The 16,690-nt window shown below is 53.6% G+C and overlaps 7 protein-coding genes across 7 annotated transcripts; 2 read left to right on the forward strand and 5 right to left on the reverse strand.

The window, feature by feature from the left end:
- Positions 1–1,498: 1,498 nt before the first annotated feature.
- CCM_00296 (aminotransferase) lies at positions 1,499–3,079 on the forward strand (the record flags this gene model as incomplete). Its single annotated transcript, XM_006665456.1, has 6 exons — positions 1,499–1,763; positions 1,818–2,164; positions 2,222–2,309; positions 2,361–2,526; positions 2,576–2,774; positions 2,828–3,079. The coding sequence occupies 6 exons, from the start codon at positions 1,499–1,501 to the stop codon at positions 3,077–3,079; spliced, it is 1,317 nt and encodes a 438-aa protein (XP_006665519.1).
- A 224-nt stretch (positions 3,080–3,303) lies between these two features.
- CCM_00297 (amidase, putative) lies at positions 3,304–5,629 on the reverse strand (the record flags this gene model as incomplete). The annotated part of the gene is made up of 10 exons (XM_006665457.1): positions 3,304–3,494; positions 3,550–3,626; positions 3,684–3,860; positions 3,920–4,035; positions 4,095–4,292; positions 4,341–4,431; positions 4,489–4,588; positions 4,642–5,066; positions 5,130–5,512; positions 5,582–5,629. 10 exons carry the CDS (start codon positions 5,627–5,629, stop codon positions 3,304–3,306), a joined length of 1,806 nt encoding a protein of 601 aa, XP_006665520.1.
- A 1,113-nt stretch (positions 5,630–6,742) lies between these two features.
- Positions 6,743–8,116, forward strand: CCM_00298 (peroxin Pex23-like-Penicillium chrysogenum; the record flags this gene model as incomplete). The annotated part of the gene is made up of 1 exon (XM_006665458.1): positions 6,743–8,116. One exon carries the CDS (start codon positions 6,743–6,745, stop codon positions 8,114–8,116), a length of 1,374 nt encoding a protein of 457 aa, XP_006665521.1.
- A 1,396-nt stretch (positions 8,117–9,512) lies between these two features.
- CCM_00299 (Gurmarin-like inhibitors/Antifungal toxin) lies at positions 9,513–9,785 on the reverse strand (the record flags this gene model as incomplete). Its single annotated transcript, XM_006665459.1, has 2 exons — positions 9,513–9,539; positions 9,612–9,785. The coding sequence occupies 2 exons, from the start codon at positions 9,783–9,785 to the stop codon at positions 9,513–9,515; spliced, it is 201 nt and encodes a 66-aa protein (XP_006665522.1).
- A 1,321-nt stretch (positions 9,786–11,106) lies between these two features.
- On the reverse strand, positions 11,107–12,400 carry CCM_00300 (Zn-dependent hydrolase/oxidoreductase family protein, putative; the record flags this gene model as incomplete). Its single annotated transcript, XM_006665460.1, has 2 exons — positions 11,107–12,160; positions 12,216–12,400. 2 exons carry the CDS (start codon positions 12,398–12,400, stop codon positions 11,107–11,109), a joined length of 1,239 nt encoding a protein of 412 aa, XP_006665523.1.
- Positions 12,401–13,400: 1,000 nt separating this feature from the next.
- Positions 13,401–13,853, reverse strand: CCM_00301 (snRNP and snoRNP protein Snu13, putative; the record flags this gene model as incomplete). Its single annotated transcript, XM_006665461.1, has 1 exon — positions 13,401–13,853. One exon carries the CDS (start codon positions 13,851–13,853, stop codon positions 13,401–13,403), a length of 453 nt encoding a protein of 150 aa, XP_006665524.1.
- A 525-nt stretch (positions 13,854–14,378) lies between these two features.
- CCM_00302 (HEC/Ndc80p family protein) lies at positions 14,379–16,669 on the reverse strand (the record flags this gene model as incomplete). Its single annotated transcript, XM_006665462.1, has 3 exons — positions 14,379–14,580; positions 14,637–16,564; positions 16,625–16,669. The coding sequence occupies 3 exons, from the start codon at positions 16,667–16,669 to the stop codon at positions 14,379–14,381; spliced, it is 2,175 nt and encodes a 724-aa protein (XP_006665525.1).
- Positions 16,670–16,690: the final 21 nt, after the last annotated feature.

Here is a 16,690-nt window from a genome sequence, read left to right on the forward strand (position 1 = left end):
GTTGCTGTGGCCCCTGACCGGCGTCGCCCTTGCGCGCGAGGAGCATCTCCTCGCCAACGCGGACGCGCGCGACGCGGCGGGCCCGCTCAAGGCTCAGGGCCGTGGCGGCGGCGGTGGGATACTGGCGCGCGGGCGGGACGTAGGCGGTGCCGAGCATCTCGTCGACGGCGGCCTCGGTCTCGGGGGTCCGGTCCCGGTAGGCATAGCGGATGTCGTTGTTGCGGGCTAGGTTCGTGTGCGTGACGCTGGTCGGGAGGATGGCGCTCGCGGTGGCGTCTGTGTCGGCCGAGGCCGCGGCGGTGCTGCTTGCGGTCGAGGCGCTCAGGTGCAGAGGGCAGCGGCGCTGGAGAAGAGACGGAGGGCGCGGCGGCTGGTGTCGTCGGCCATTCGGGATCGATGCGGCTGCACTACATCGAGGTACGCCGGGCCGGATGGCGCGCGCCCTGAATAGTGCCGTGACTCCCGCATACATGGGCGTACTACGCCGAGCGTACGGGCCTTGCGGTATTCATGAATGTGGTTTGCTGTTGGTTGGATGGGCTGGATGATGAAAAGTTTCGGGGTCCCTTCGTTAGCAGGGCTGGGGCGTCACGTGCAGCCGTTGGGTGTAAGAGTCAGATTGATGGCAGCCAAATGTTTAAAACGCGACGGGTGAAGAAATTATGCAGTATGGCGAAAGTGATGATGGATAATGTAGCATAACTTTTATTTGATTTATTTATCTTTTGTGGCATATGTGCATGACCGATAGCGGAAACATGTCTTGAGAGACAGGCAAACAACTATCAGTTGGTGGAGTTTTCCCCTACGACTTCAACAAGAAATATACAAGAATAGATAAAGAAAACCCCGGCTTATGTGGTATGTCATTTTTGGTTATTAGGGAGAATATATCGCTATCGTTCTTCTTACTCTCATCAAGGCCCTTCTTCGCAGTGCTGCTGTAAGATGCAAAAGATGGACGGAGTCTGGAAGCAAGGCACTCGGAGGGCGCATCCCGAACGTGACCGACAACCGCCTGCCCCCGCCTCGTAAACCAATCGCATTACACCGCATGACACAAAGTCCACGATGGGCGACACCATACCCTGCCTTGCCGGCCTTGACGCTTGGCCAGATGGCTAGATCCATTATCTTGGCGTCCGGGGCTTGACCGATATCGCAAGATGGTGTTGCGACCATGGCAAACAAAGTCCAGGTTATAACACCCCCCCTTCAGCCATCGTCCTACCGCCTTTCTCAGCTGCAAGTAGTCGGCCATATCTACTCTTCATTGTGAGCCGGCAACATGTCAGCTTACCGAGCCCGCTTGACCCTGGGACACCTGACCACAAACAACGGCTTGCGATGGTCACCTCAGAAAATAGCGAGAGTTGGGGTGCTGCTACCTACCCAGCGGCGTGCTCGCCGGACTGCGTCGACTGCTGCCGCCGCTACGCCAGTGGCTGACCGGCCAAATTCGGTGGCTACAAGTGCGGTGCTACACAGAAACATTAAAATGACGCCGCTACAGGTCGTGGCAGCCCATGGAACGGCCATGCGGTTTTCCAACGGCCATGAGGTGGAAGACACCACAGGCGGGGCCTCGGTCGCCTGCCTGGGACATGGCAACAAAAGAGTGCGGCAGGCAATGATTGATCAAATGGACAAGTTCTCATACTGCAACTCCATGTTTTTCGGCCATCAAGTCGGAGAAGATCTTGCCACGGAGTTGATCAACGGGACTGGCAACGCAATGGCCAAGGCGTACATTGTGTCATCTGGTTTGTCACGTCCGACACCTTCTTGGATAAAACGGGCAACTAACATACAGCAAGGGTCCGAGGCCATGGATGCAGCTATGAAAATGGCAAGACAATACTATATGGAACTGAGCCCCAAACAGCCGAAGCGTATCAACTTCATTGCGCGCGAGGGCTCTTATCACGGCACCACGCTCGGCGGACTGTCAATGAGCGGGCATGTTGCCAGACGAAGCTTGTTCCTAGATATGCTACTACAAAACGTGCATCGGGTATCCGCATGCAATGCCTACAGAGGCATGAAGCCGGGCCAGACCGCGGAGGAGTATGTGGAGCAGTTGGCGGACGAGCTGGACAAGAAGTTCCAGCAACTTGGTCCGGACACAGTCTGCGCATTCGTTGCTGAGCCCGTTGTTGGAGCGGTGAGTAGTGAACGCACTGAATTACAAGCATGCATTGACAGGTTGTCCCCTTGACAGGCACTAGGATGCGTCCCCGCCGTGCCTGGCTACTTCAAGGCCATGAGGCGGGTGTGCGACAAATACGGCGCCCTGCTGATTTTGGATGGTGCGTGTAAATTCTACCTTGGTGATAACTCATAGCTAATTCTTTTGGCAGAAGTCATGTCTGGCATGGGCCGTTGCGGATCATTGCATGTATGGCAGCAGGAGGGCGTGGTGCCTGACATACAGACAATGGCAAAAGGACTGGGGGGGGGATATGCTCCAGTGGCCGGGATGATGATCAACCATCGCGTCGCAGATGCTCTCACGGCCGGGACCGGGTTTGTTACCGCGAACAGCTTGCAGAACCTACTGCTAACATGACATTAGGGCTTTCATGCACGGGCACACATACCAGGGCCACCCAGTCGCTTGTGCTGCCGCCTTGGAGGTGCAGCGTATCGTCCGCGAAGACAATCTTGTAGAAAACGTGAAGCAAACTGGAAAGGTGCTCGGAAGTCTTTTACATCAGGAACTGGACAGCCATCCGAATGTCGGCAACGTACGAGGCAAAGGGCTCTTTTGGGGTGTAAGTGCAATGCGTGGGGGGGGGGGCTACGTATGACGACTACGCTGACACAGTTCAAGATTGAGTTTGTGCGTGACAAGGAAACCAAGACCCCTTTTCCAGTGACGGCTGGTATTGCGAATGCAGTGCACACGACGGGTCTGATGGATGTGGGAATTATGTTGTATCCGGGCATGGGCACGATGGATGGCGTTCATGGTGACCACGTGCTGGTCTCGCCGGCGTACACGAGCACCGCCGAGGATATTGGTGGTATCGTGAAGAAGATTAAGGAAACGGTCGATAGGACATTCGCTGGGATGTGAAACCGAGCAGGTCCTCTTGGAAGGAAGGACAAGCGCCAGCCGACAGCCATCTGGCGACGGGCGTCTCAACACAAATTGAACACGAAGAACTACGCTGTACTAGGGTATAACTGTCCTGCCTCGATAACTACGGTACACGTACTTGTGATCGACCATTTATAACTCAGCTTGATTTACCCAAATAGCACCGTGTGGTTCAATAATCCGCTGTCCCATGCGACGTCTTACGCATCATCACCAGTTGCAAAAGTCTCGCGACCTGTTTGGACTTCGGTCGGCCATTTGGCACTCTTCAGCGCCGCCTCGGCCAAATTGATGAGCATCAGATCACTGCCCTTGGCGCCCATGAAGCTGCTAACAATTGGAAGATGCTCTTCCAATCCACTGATGCGCGAGCTGTACGGCTTCTGTCCGACTTTTGAATCAATGTCAGCTAGAATTACACGTATGTGGAGGCACCGATCACATACTGGGGATGATGAGCGTTGGAAGCTGAAGTACTGCTGGCAGATAGAAGACCGAGAACGAGCCGACGATACTAGGTAGCCTTTTATTGGTTAGGAGGAACATGTTCCAGAGGCAAGTGTGAGGGTCGAGGACGTACTTATTTGCGTCGTCGCGATACTTTGGACTCGCAGAGCCAAAAGGCATGACCATCACAGCATCGGTAACAGTGTCGTTATGCTGACCCATGATGTTAGCTTCAAACCAAGTCCTGAAAATCTTCATTTCGGCTACGCCCTGGGCGCGCTCTTCCTTTGTGAATGGAACAGCAATGCTCCTAGGTTAAGATTAGCTCCATCGTTCGCCTCATCGTTGCAACTCGATTCTGTTATCTACCATCGTTTGCGCATGTAGGGTCCCACAAATGCCTCCTTTCCGAATTTCGCAAGGTAGTCGGCACGGAATGCGTCGAAGGTGTGGTACGTATCGTAATACATGGGCCAAACTGCGCTCTGTTCAACATTTAGCCCAAGGCAACCTACGAAATTGAATTGAAGCAAAAGACAGTTACCATGCCTAAAAAGTCTTGCAGCGACTTCCCCTGGGCTTCGTCGGGAGGATTCGATGCCCATGTATCCGTGATACTGATGGGAGTGCGCTCGATACCAAGAAAACTCTCTACGGTTGTAATGAAGGACTCGGTCATGGCTTGTTGATCGGCATCTGCCTGCGGGAAAAAGTCCAGAGGATAAAGCAACCGTTTCGGAAACTTGAAGAGTCAGATGTGCAAGATGCACCGACAGGGTAGACGACTCACCCGAGACGAGTCGGGAACATCCAAAGTTGCTGCGGTCAGATGCTTGGCATCCTTCAGACTTCTGTGGAGCGTCCCTACTGTATCGAATTCACTTTGTGAACCAAGATTAGACTCATTGATAGCCCAGGAATGGAGCTAGTGCGCATACTTGCAGCTTGGGACAATGCCCTGGCGTGAGGTGACACCATAGGAAGTCCTGAGGCCAAAAAGGCCATTGAAAGCCGCAGGAAGGCGTATGCTACCTGAGGCTACGGAGCAGTAAGCAGGAGAAGATGGAATTTGCTGGGAAATGGGCACTTACTGTCCGTTCCAATCGAATGGTCGAGCCAAGAGTAGCCTGCAAGAGATGCACCGGCGCCAGTAGAGCTACACGAGGGAGTCTGATACTCGTCACCCCTGGGGTTAAATGGGCAGTGGTAGTCGATCCACTGATCAGTTGGCTCCTCTGCCGAGGCAAAGGCAGACATCTTGGTCTTGCCTACGATGACAGCACCCAGTCCAATCAGCTTCTTGACATAGTCTGCACTGGACGAACGGGCTGGGTATAGTTCGTTGTAGGCTCGATTCATCATGGTGGTCCGGATTCCGCTCAAGTCGTAGTTATCTTTGATGCTGATACGGGCACCAGCGAGTGGCTTCTCTTTGCTCGGGCTTGAGTAAAGTCGACTTGGTACGGCGACGCTTCGAAACGAACCCTGCTGCGACACCGCTTGCAGCACAGAGAAGCTGAGTTGGATGATTCGATATCAGTACTGCGTAGCGGGTGTGAGTAGACTCGGATGGGCTGACCTGGTCGGGTTGACAACATCATCTGCAATGGTAGGGATGACAAAGGCATCCAAGTGGTCTTCATAGAGCTTCCAGGCCTGATGGATGGAGTTGCCGCGGATAAAGTAGGGTCCCGGGGGAAGAAGCCCAAGAGTATGAGTCGGGTCGTTGGTGTAGGTGGTGAAGCTGCTTTGGGCAAGTTGGGCAGCAACATGACTGACATCCTCGTTGTTCTGGGGTTGCAGCACGAGTGTTGAGGTGAAGTCGTCGGAGATAACATCGTCCCGTTGGCGAAAGTCTTTTATCGCCTTTTCGGCATCTTGCGTACCGAATCCAGCATGGACAGACAGCAAAACGGCGGGGGTCCAAAACTCATCGCCTGTAACAGTCTCAACGAGGCGACCCTAGGCGACAAAATGGGTAGATGAGTTAGCCAAAGACTATATAGGGCCAGTTTCACGAGGTATACATACCACTTCTTGGGGATGAACATAGTACGAGCCTCTACTGAGAGCCCACATGGTCGAATGTGTTCGTTTCCACGGATGCAGATTTGTCAATTGGTTGTAAGCTGCCAGGCTGCTTGAAGGAGGAGGACAAAGGACAAAGGACAAAGCAACGAATTTTATAGCAGCAGGGGTGGATCCCATGTTTGCTATTGTGTGACAGTAATGAGGGGAAAATAGAGTATATGACTTTCCCTCATTCCAAGGAGATATCATGTTTACTTAGTCATTCTATTCTTTCGTCATTTCTGTATTTCTCCTACCTTGGAGTAGTTGACTGTACAGAGCAAGTATAGTAGGGAATAGTTTTCTTGTTTTCCAAGATGGAATAATGTATATAATGTATATAATGTATATAATATATTTAGATTTGAATTATTCTGCTATAATACCTACCATATATATTGCTATTACAATACTTCTATAACGTGACATCTGGACTCTTGTAGGCATTACATGACATCATAACGCCAAAGGCGGGTGACCCCCACTTGGTACCTACTACTAAAGTACCTAGGTACTAGGAGGTAGTTATACCTAGGCTAGCTCCAGCGGGGTTCCAGGGCTTGCTCTTATTCGTCTTTCAGCTTTCAGCGCTCTCAGCACTCACTGGAGCCCCGCTCCTCCCGCCTTGACGATTTTATTACTTGGCCGACGACTTCCTTGTTTGCAGTTGCAGTTGCAGTTGCAGTTGCAGTTGCACTGCCAGTGCCAACTCTTCTGCTCTTCAACATCTACATTTCAGAATCCGGGCTCGACTGGCGCGAGCTTCTTCTCCCCTCTTCCCTGGGGTGCCTCACTATTCTTCCATTCTCCCACCCTCTGAATCAACAGCGGAACAACGAGTCGACGACTACCTCTGTGACGGACTGGCCGACGCTCTGACGTACGACTTTGCCGTTGCCAAGACTCGTCCGCCCACCACCTACTTTGCGACATTAAAAACATAGAGCTCGACCAAGTTCTCATCCCGCTCACTCTCCAAAAGAAAGACTACACCAATGGAATTCTGACCACGGTACGGTCCACGGCTCTAAAACCCCAAAGGACGCTCTCCACGGGCGTACCCGCGCCTCGCCAGATCGACGGTGCCCACCCGTCAAGCATGCGTGCTACGAACCTTGCGCAATGAAGCTCCGCAGCTCGCGCCGTGTCGTAGGCCTCAGACCAGACGACTTTGACCATGAAATCACTCTTGTCGACAATGACGGCACAGTTTCTCCCCACAATGGCCACCACTATGCCCAGATAGACAGGACCACAACCACGTCCAACCTCCTGACGCCAAACCCCAGCACCCGAAGAAGCAGCCGCGCCCATGGTAGTGTCGATGCGTCGAATGCCTCTACTAGGCGCCCCAGTCCCAGCGGCAGTAGCCATGTCATACTCGAGCAACCAGACGAGCAAGAAAACCAGCCCCCTCTGCAGCTCTCGCCCTCTCAGCCTCAGCCTCAGCCTCAGCCCTCCATTGCAGTATCCGGTGCAACCCCGATGCCGGAACCCCTGCAGTACTCCATCACCAAGACGACAGTCGACAATCGAGAGTCTGAGATTGACATTCTTTACGAAAACGAGCGAGGCGGCTTTTTATGCTGCGCTGCTTTGTTTTCCTCGGAACTTCTAGGTTGCCTCGACCCGCCACCCTGGACAAACAAATTCCACAAGACTTCCCCGACAGACATCAACACCGCTGTTGTCCCGGACCCGACCTGGGAGTGGGCTTGGCCGGAATGGCGTGTGAACCATCAAGAAGGAGTCGACGAGTTTGGATGGGAATATTCATTTGCATTCTCAGGCGCATTTTCCTGGCATGATGCCAAGTGGTGGAATTCTTTTGTCAGACGGAGAGCCTGGATACGAAGAAGAGTAAAGAAGCGTTGTGACCACAAGGCCGATGAGCCTCATCTCCTCACCACCGACTACTTTTCTGTACGCCCAGCTTCCGACCGCACGAGAACCACTACGGGCAGCCTGGTTAGCCGCGTTCCCAGCCGCGCAAGTACGGCGCAAGCGTCTACTGTCGACTTTGCTCAAGAGGAGCCCGATATTCTTGACCTCCCGACGTTGATGCGCACCCTTCGCTTCTGTCTTATTGATCGCGAGAAGAGAGAAGCAGTAGAAAACTATCTGGAGCACGCCCAAGATCTCCCCGCCATGCAGAGAAGCATGCATGACATCATGGGGCACTTCGTCTTTCAAGAATCTCGCAGGCTCTTTCTATGCTATCTTGTCGCCAAATACAATGAAGCCGCCAAGGACGCCCAGGCAGAGCCCACGCCAGCCACGAAAAATCGAAAAGACGCGCTGAATGCAGCCCTCCGGCATGCGGACCAGGAAGTCCGTAAGCTAGCCTACTGGAGCGACGTCAAGCACATGGTAGCCTCGGGTGAAATGAGGCTCCAGTTGGAAGATGACCGCCATCAGTTCTATGAGACTTTTCAAGGCATCGATCAGAGTGGTCCTGCGCCACCTAACGGAGGGGACCTCCCAGGCAGATCATGACCTCGTTGCCATTGCACAACTGTACAACCGCATATACCCCCTGGCCTTGCTGGAATCCGTTTATTCTTCTCTTTCGTCTTCTCTCGTCATTTCCCACTGTCATGTCTATTCCTGGAGTCATTATTGCAGCCAAACGAATCGCGGTTACTTGAGAAGCATGCACAACAAACTGGCATCATTGTTGGACGCTAGCCAACTCATGTCGGCGCAGGTACACTATGAGCATTATCCTTGGAGCTTTGACTGTAGGAGCAGGGAGTCGCCTGTTTCATGAATCTATTATACGTAATTTATAGTCTTTTGGATATACATAATGCCCACATTGGATTACTTGATGCTTCATAGCGGCACCGATGTGCTCGAATGCCTGCATTGACTACTACGGGACTGCGCTGAATTGCACCACAAAATTTCAATTCTCAACTAAATACAAATAACTAGCACTATGACCAAAGATACAAATCCTTGGTTGTCGCCTCATATGAACCATAGTCCTGCGACATCACACACATTGCAGCTGCTCAGGCGCACTCGCCATAGCGCCACTATATCATGAAGGTCAGTATTGCTCTATAGGACAGAAGCGAGAGTATGTGGAATACTTACGTCTGGAAGTTTATTGCAGAGACCGCTGCAGCAGTTGCCGAACATGGAGCCGTCGGGCTGGCAAGGCATCTTGAAGTGGACGCAGTCACCACGAGCCGCGGCCTTGGCCAAGGGCTCAACCACAGCAGCATTGACGCTGGCCACTGCCATGGCGATGGCGAAGACGGAAGCGAAGAACTTCATGTTGGAATGGAGTGGTGGAGTTTTGGAAAGTGGTTGTTTTGGTTTCGGTAATGTTTGTTTGTTGCTTGTTGCTTGTTGCTTGTTGGTGAAGAAGTAAAGCTCCAAAACAGCAGGAACTTGGCTTCCTTTTATACCTGGGAATAACCGCCGACGGTTGCCTCTGGTACGTTAAGATAACCCTGCTTCCCACCGGACATTTGTCGCTGGCGTTTCGCTGTGCTGATGAGGACTGGGAAAAGGCATCTCAAAACGGACACTGGCCATGTAGTGACGCCCTCTTGGACGAAAAGCCGGAGTTATGTTCCGGGGTCGGAGCACAAAGCGCTACCTCATCACTCGTTGCTCTGCGACGAGGTCTGGTTTTGGTACTGTGGAAGAATAGACCGAGCGTTGTTCCCGTATTTGAGCTCGCCAGGATAATTTCTCAAATTCACTATTTCTTGCACCTTGACCATGTACGAATGCCTAAACAAGGCCTATTTTGCCCTCTGGGAACGTCATAAATACCGACGACTAATAAAGCCCTATATTTTAAAATACATCATCAATCGTGAACCCGTGTTTGAGGGCATACACCGTCATGCAACACTACACACGGTGCAGTTGCTTATTTCTGCCTGCACACGCCAACCCTCTGCATAACAGGGAAGCAAGGCGGTTAGTATTCGTCCTCGAGACAGCAGCGAGCCCGGGGTCAGAGACGTACGTTGCCCTGTGCGAGGCAGAAGCCGCTGCAACATATGCCCATGGAGCCGTTGGCCCTGCACCTTTTGCCGTTGGCGAGGCAGCGCGCTTCAATGTCAGCCTGGGGCTCAATAGCCACGGCGCCAACGCTGACCAAGGCCATGGCGAGGACGAGGGCAAGGGCGAGGACCTTCATGTTTGGAGGGAGAGAGCGGGTTTCTGAGAAGTGATGTGAGATTGACAAGGTTGGGCGGGCTTGTTTCAACGGCGAGATGTGTTGCACGAGGGCAAAGGTGCGGCATTCCTTTATACCTTTGTCAAAAGCCCGTGGCGGCCTCTGCTACGTCAAAGCTGCGTTGTTTTCTCGGCGCTTTTGCTCCTCGGCGGTTGTCTTTGATGGGGACTGCGTCGGCTCGGCCACTTCCAGGAGCACAAGGGTGATGTGCAGGATGTAGGCGGACGCAAATATACGTCTCAAAACGGAACTGGCCATTGCGGTGACCATCTCTTTGACAAAAACTGGAGCCGTGTTATAGTTGTGTAATAGTTGTATTATAATTGCGTCATAGTTGTGGTATATGCAGTTGTGTTATAGTTGTGTTCCATCAACAGTCGTACGCAACACAAGGCGTGCACTTCTCCTCCTTTCCGACACGAGACCTGGGAGTATTAGTACTGTGAAATAAATGACAAAGCTTACAATAAGTCTCTGTGCCGGAATACTCGGCATCAACGCAAAGGCACAACACTACAAGTCAAGCGCCAAGCAAGCTCCTTTGCAAGCGTCTGTAGTCGCGCGGGAACATTTCCTCCGTCACGACTCTTTCAGCCCTAGACACTAGCCGAACTGGACGAAGAACTATGGTAATGGACTCGATATATGTATCTTTAATTATGCGCATTTCAACATGGAAAAGGATCGAAAATGGGGAGTGTACATATTTGAGTGGCTGCAGGACGCTGCTTACACCCCGGAACCTCGCTCATGGAGGGGCCGGTCCGCCCCCAAGCGCTGCGATTGGTGTCAATGAACGAGGGGGTTGAATAACTAGGCTGGGCTAATCGTTGGTGGTTCATGCGGTACGAGGATGGAAGAGTAATTTATGCGCTGCCTCGAGCGACACGGCCCGGAATTTGTGGTCGGTGTAACGGAGGGCTGTCGGCGCAGAGCTCCGCGGAGCGTCCGAGGCACCTCAGCGGCAGACAAAAGATGGCAGCACAATACACAAAATAATGCAGCAAGATTGATGAATTTTATGCAAAAAGTACCTATTAGTCTATTATTTTACATTGTTATGCTGTGCGACGTCGTGGGGAAAGTGCAGCCTGCCAGCATAATCATGGCCGTTCTGTCATCGAGTACAAAGAACATATAGGCAGAGCGCCCCCAAACATGAATCTGGACTAAAAAAATCAAACCCCCAACTCCTAGTACCCGTCAAGTCGTGTAGAAAAAAAAAAGAGAAACAAACAAACCATGTATATTTTCTTTGAAAAAAAAAAAAAAACAGAGAGCCTCAGAACTCGCGACTCTCGCCAATCTCGCAGACGTCAAAGACGCCCTCCTCAGCGATGCCGCTACGCCCGAGCGCCCTCCTGAGCAGCCGGGGCGGCTCGAGCACGTCCTCCATGGTGAGGGCCCAGGTGCCCCAGTGGATGCCCATGGCGCGGCGGCAGCGGGTGTCCTTGAAGATCTCGACCGAGTCGAACGGGTTGGCGTGCATGGCGGAGAAGGCGGCGCGCGGGAAGTAGGCGCCGATGGGGATGAGGCCGAGGTCAAACGGGCCGCGCAGGGCGCCAATCTGCGCAAACTGCGGACACCGCGGCAGGTCGGCGTGCGCGGGGCCGTAGTCGTCGACGCCCGCCGGCAGGCCCCGCGGGATGCCCCGGTACCCCGTGTCCCCGCCGAACCAGACCGACTTGCCGCCCGAGGAGACGGCCCAGGAGCACCACAGCGTCGTGTCCTTGTCGAGCAGCGTGCGCGCCGACGTGTGCTGGCAGGGCAGGCAGGAGATGCGCGCGGTGATGGTGTCTTTGCCGCTGTTGCTGTCCGCGTCCCTGGAAGCGGCGGCGGCGGCGTCAGTGCCGGTGCTGCTGGCGCCGGTGCCGCCGCGGACGCGCTTCACGGTGAGCTCGGCGTCGTGCCACCAGTCGAGCTCGGTGACCTTGTGCAGGCCGCTGCTGCGGAACCACGACTCGAGGCCGAGCCCGACGAAGAACTGCGCCTCGGGCTGGTGCTTTTGGATCTCGAGCACGGACGCGTGCGACAGGTGGTCGTAGTGGCTGTGGCTGATGACGACGGCGTCGACGGCCGGCAGGTCCCCGAGGTCGCACGGTTTCGGCGTGTACCGGCGCGGCCCCAGGAAGCTAAACGGCGAGCAGCGGTCCTCGAAGACGGGGTCAAAGAGGACCCGCAGCCCGGACGGGTACTCGACGTAGTAGCAGGCGTGCCCGAGCCAGGTCGCGCGGAGCTTGGGCGACGCCCAGCGGTGCGCCAGGAACTGGGGCTTGACGACGTTGACGGTGGGCGGGGTGGTGTCGGGCGTGGAGAGCTTGCCTGTGATCATGGGCCTGGTTGATGATTTAGTTGGGGAGGGGGGAATGGAGCAAGAGGGGAAGAAAGTACCAGAGGAGCTCGTGGAACAGGCGCGAGGGCTCGTTGAGATTGTACCAGGACGGGTACGGGTTCTTGAAGCCCGTCAGCTTGCCGCTCTTGGTGGTGACGTGGTGCGGGTTGGCAATGGCTTCTTCGGGCATGCCCTTGACCTCGAAGATTTTGGAGACCGAGGTGGTCCACGTCTCGTCGGCCATGGCTGCGGTCGATGTTGGAAGACGGAAGGGTAGGGGGAGGTTTGTTGAGGATAGGCGGCGACCGGGGGCGAGGCAAAGCGAATGTCGAGGATGAGGGACGAGAATGGGCGGCGGGGTTGAGGACGGCGCGCAAGGTTTAAAAGATGGGAAAAGGAAGAAACGGGAATCGGACGCCGAAACGGGGCGGGCGCGCTAGTTAATGATGACGGCGCCGTTGACAGCTGAATTGGTAGACGGGGAGGTGATGGAAGCGGAGTTGTATATACTGGCGCATGCTGCTCTCGGAGTTCATTTCCACAATCATCTTGCTCGTTGTTCTCAACGGCCAAAGAGTCCGCATCTCATTCACCAATGCGGACCGGGGATCATGTTCACCTCTCTTTGTGGCTGCGACTCCAGCCGGCCGGCCCTAGGCTAACTCCGCCCCGAAGGCTCAAGCCTAGGTCCGGGGGCGGAAGCCGGGTGGGTGCCTTGTGCGTGGCCTCCTAGTTACGTGCTTGAGGCTGACGACACCATTGCCGCCTATTCACGTCAAGAGCAAGCTCGATTTTCTTTCTTCAAAAATCTCGTATCGGGCACCGAGGCACCGCGATGCTGTAGCCGGGCGGTAAGCACAAATGGACCCTGGAGCACCTGGTCGGTCCATCCTTGTATAGATCGAACACCTGACCGGCCGTATTGGCGGCGGGATCAAGCTCTTCTCTGCCCAAGATGTAGGTACTGCATACGCCTTGTATCATAGCTAACACAAGCACACACGACCAACTGAAGTGGTGTTGCATGGTCCCGTATATTTATCCTATTCAAGTCATAGTCACAAGTACAATCCCGCGCAACGTTTTCCAATATTTTTTTTCATATTCTCATCTCCACAAGATCCCATGCGCGAGAGCATCTATTTCACAAGACGCTCCCATCCTTGTATCCGTCTTCGCAACACGGCCAAGTCCCCGACTATTCCTAGCCATCCGGACTTGGTTCCAGTTGGAGCACCCCGCTTTTAAATAGCAAGACGCTCGACCTTGTCGCGCAGGGCCTTGATCTGGCCCGCGAGCTCGCTCGCCTCGTTGGAGTTGATCGAGGCGGCAATGACGGAGCGGCTGACACCGCAGGCGCGGCCGAGCAGCGACTTGCTGGGCACGTAGACGTACGGGGTGCCCTTGTCCTCGCACAGCAGCGGGATGTGCAGCAGGATCGCGAGCGGCTCCGTGTCGGCGGCCAGGATGGCAATCTCGCAGGTGCCGCGGTTCAGCGCCTTGGTCACCTCGTTGGCGCCCTTTTTCGACTGGCGAATGTGCGTCGCCGACTGCAGGAGGTCGAGAATCTCCTGGGTCAGCGCGGCGTCGGCCAGAGGCCAGGCTGTGAAAAACAATGTCTTGTTAGCATCTTCTTCATGCTTTTGCTGCTTCTTCTCTGTGGCGAGGAACAACATACCGACATTCTCCTCAGACATCTTGGAGAAGGAGTGGAAAAAAAAAGGTAGATTGGGAGGGGGTTCCTTGGTAAGAGGCTCGCCCGGAAAAGGTTCACTGCCGTTTGGGAGGAGAAGAGGGAAAAGCGAAAGCTGAAGACTTGGTGGTGGTGTGGTAACAAGATTTTAGAAATGCGGCCAAGAAAAAAATCAAAGCACCCATCACCAAACAGGTAGTGCCCCACCTGTGCAATCGGCATTGGTCAAACTTTTCTCCAAGAGTGCGACGGCCGTCAATTGGTAGATTCAGGTAGATAAGTGGGCCACAAATTTGGCTTCCTCTGGACTCATGTCCAGAGTCGGTCGATTTTATTGTCAGTCAAACAAAAATGGTATTCTCAAAAAAGATACATGCTAAGCCTCATCAGTCATGAATAGAATAATACGCCTGAAAATCCTTCGTTATCCGCTCACTCACGATGAAAATCCACCCGAAAAAAACACCACGAATCATGCTCGCTTCCCAACCAAAAATCCGACACAAGGAAAAGGCAGCAAGCAACCTTGTTACAGATCCATTGCCTGGGTATCATCCCTCACATCTTCCACGCCAAGCTCCTTTTCCAGCTCATCAGCCACGAACCCTTCATAATCATCCAGGTTCTTTTGTACATGAATCTTAAACTTGATCACGTCGTTCAGCATGCGGTCAATCTCGGTGTGCAGCTCCTCGCGCAGCGAGTTTGCCCTAAGAACCAACTGCTCATATCTGGAATGCAAATGTTAGCACTATGTTGTGACAGAGAGTTGTCGCTTGAGACTCACTCGATAGTCGTGTTAATCTCACGCTGCTCAAGAAGCTGGACAGACTCGGTGAGACCGGCCCGTATTCTGGAGAGCTCCCTCTCCATCTTCTCAATCTGCGCATCGGAAGCCATCTTCTGCGTCGTCGTCACCTCCCTCATCTTCTCGTACTCCTCTTCAGCAGCACGGACACGGTGATCGAGAGCGTCAACCTCGCTTCGCATGTCCTCAATGGCCTCCTTGATGCCGTCCAGAAGGTCGTGATCTTTGATCATGGTGTCCATGGCTGTGCTGCGACGTTCCGAAATTTCCTTGCGGAGCGCTAAAAACCCGTTGCGAACTTGACCGCGCAGGTCAACATTGATAATCTGGCTGGGCTGGTAGCCGCTTGTCGAATCTGCCAGCAGTCTGTCTGTGCCTCCAGACTTTGCATTCAACCCATAAATTTTACTTGACGTAAAGTCGGAGCTATCGTTGACTGTAAGGCGGAGTTCGTAGTCGGTTCCTTTGGCATTGGCTGCTGTCGGTGGGAGCAGTGCGATTTGATATGCAAGCGAATTATACTTTTCTACCTGGTCTTCCAGGTCGTCCAGCTTCTTGCTTACTTCGCTTTCCTTGTCGGCCACCTTTTTCTTGATCTCATCTAGTCGTTGGCTGGCAGATTCAATTCCTTTCTGTAAACGCTCCTTCTCAGACGTCATGCGGTCAATATCCTGCATGCTGATACCCAGGGCATCCACAGACTTTTGCAGACCTCTTCGCTCCTCATCTGCTTCTTTAAGCTCATCATTCAACTTTTCCAGCTCTTCCTGTAAAATTTGGATTCTGTTTTCGTATTTTTGCGAACGTTGGACGGCAAGATGGTTATAGTCCTCAAACTTGGCTTTGTCCTCTTCCATGATTTTGAAGTGATCATCCAGAATGGCAGGATCAGGTGTGGACTTTTCCAAGTCTGAAATCTCCTTTATAAGCCGTGCATTCTCAGCTTCGAGCATCTCCAGCTCCGAGGTATATCTGCCGTTTGAGCGATCAAAGGCTTGGGCCATGGATGCTACATGCGGCGCAAGTACCTTTTCGGCATCATCGTCGCCAATATCCTCATCCATCGCTAACCAGTCTCTGTAGGCGCTGCTAAGAAAGTCGAAAATGATGTGGTCGCCGCTGACGTCGACGCCAGCTTCCATACATGCATCGTCGTATTGTCGTCCCACGTATCCGTCAAGCATCTGCGCAAGCTGCATCATCCAGTATAGGAGGCCTAGGAACGTCGACCAATTTTGCCCACCAACGGCAGCAATTTGACTCTTGGTGATGCTCCTCTCAAAGGGATAGCGTAGCTGCTTCAGAATTGGAGGTACTTCCTGGTCGATGTTCTTCTGAAATCGGTGGCTTGGATCGATACGGTGGTAGAGCCACTGGAACATGTAGTTGAAGTCTTTTTGAGTGGGTGATTTCATAGCGTTGGGTGACAGAACATGCTTCATTTCGAGCTCAAAGTTATTTTGCGTCATGTACTCCATCAGTTCTTGCCCGATTCGCGCTTGGAACGACCTGTCTTTGAGCGGTCGGGGATCTCTCGGTACGCCAGCGGGTTGATGCGTCGTTTGAAAGAAGCTTTGATGGTGGTTCACCGGGCCGTTCATAGATGAGCGCGATCGAAATACGCTGCTTCGTCGTTCGGTCTCTGTCGAGGTACGCGTCGCGGCCGGCGTTCCCATGGCAGCAGCGTACGGAGCCTTTGGTGCAAGTGACTGCCTCTTCACAGAGGAAAGCCCAAGATCTGCGAGATTGGAACCGGACGAGGTTCGCGAAAAGAGCGGTTGATTGGGCCGCGACGGGGCCAGCGACTGTCTAGATCCTGACTGCGCCCGTACATGACTGTTAGCGTTGCGCTTCATAGTCGATCCGGGTGGCGGTATTCCTGTATTCGGGTTTAGCCCTCCGAGGGTCTGCAGCATCGCTCGTTAGTCTGGTTGAGCTCGTCGCAAGATGCATGAATCCTAATGTACCTCGCGCGGCCTGCGAACGCTCCACAAGCCGGTGTCCTGAGACATGATATAATGCGTTGCACAGTG

The sequence above is a fragment of the Cordyceps militaris genome (assembly GCF_000225605.1).
Source record: "Cordyceps militaris CM01 unplaced genomic scaffold CCM_S00001, whole genome shotgun sequence".
Lineage (NCBI taxonomy): Eukaryota > Fungi > Ascomycota > Sordariomycetes > Hypocreales > Cordycipitaceae > Cordyceps > Cordyceps militaris.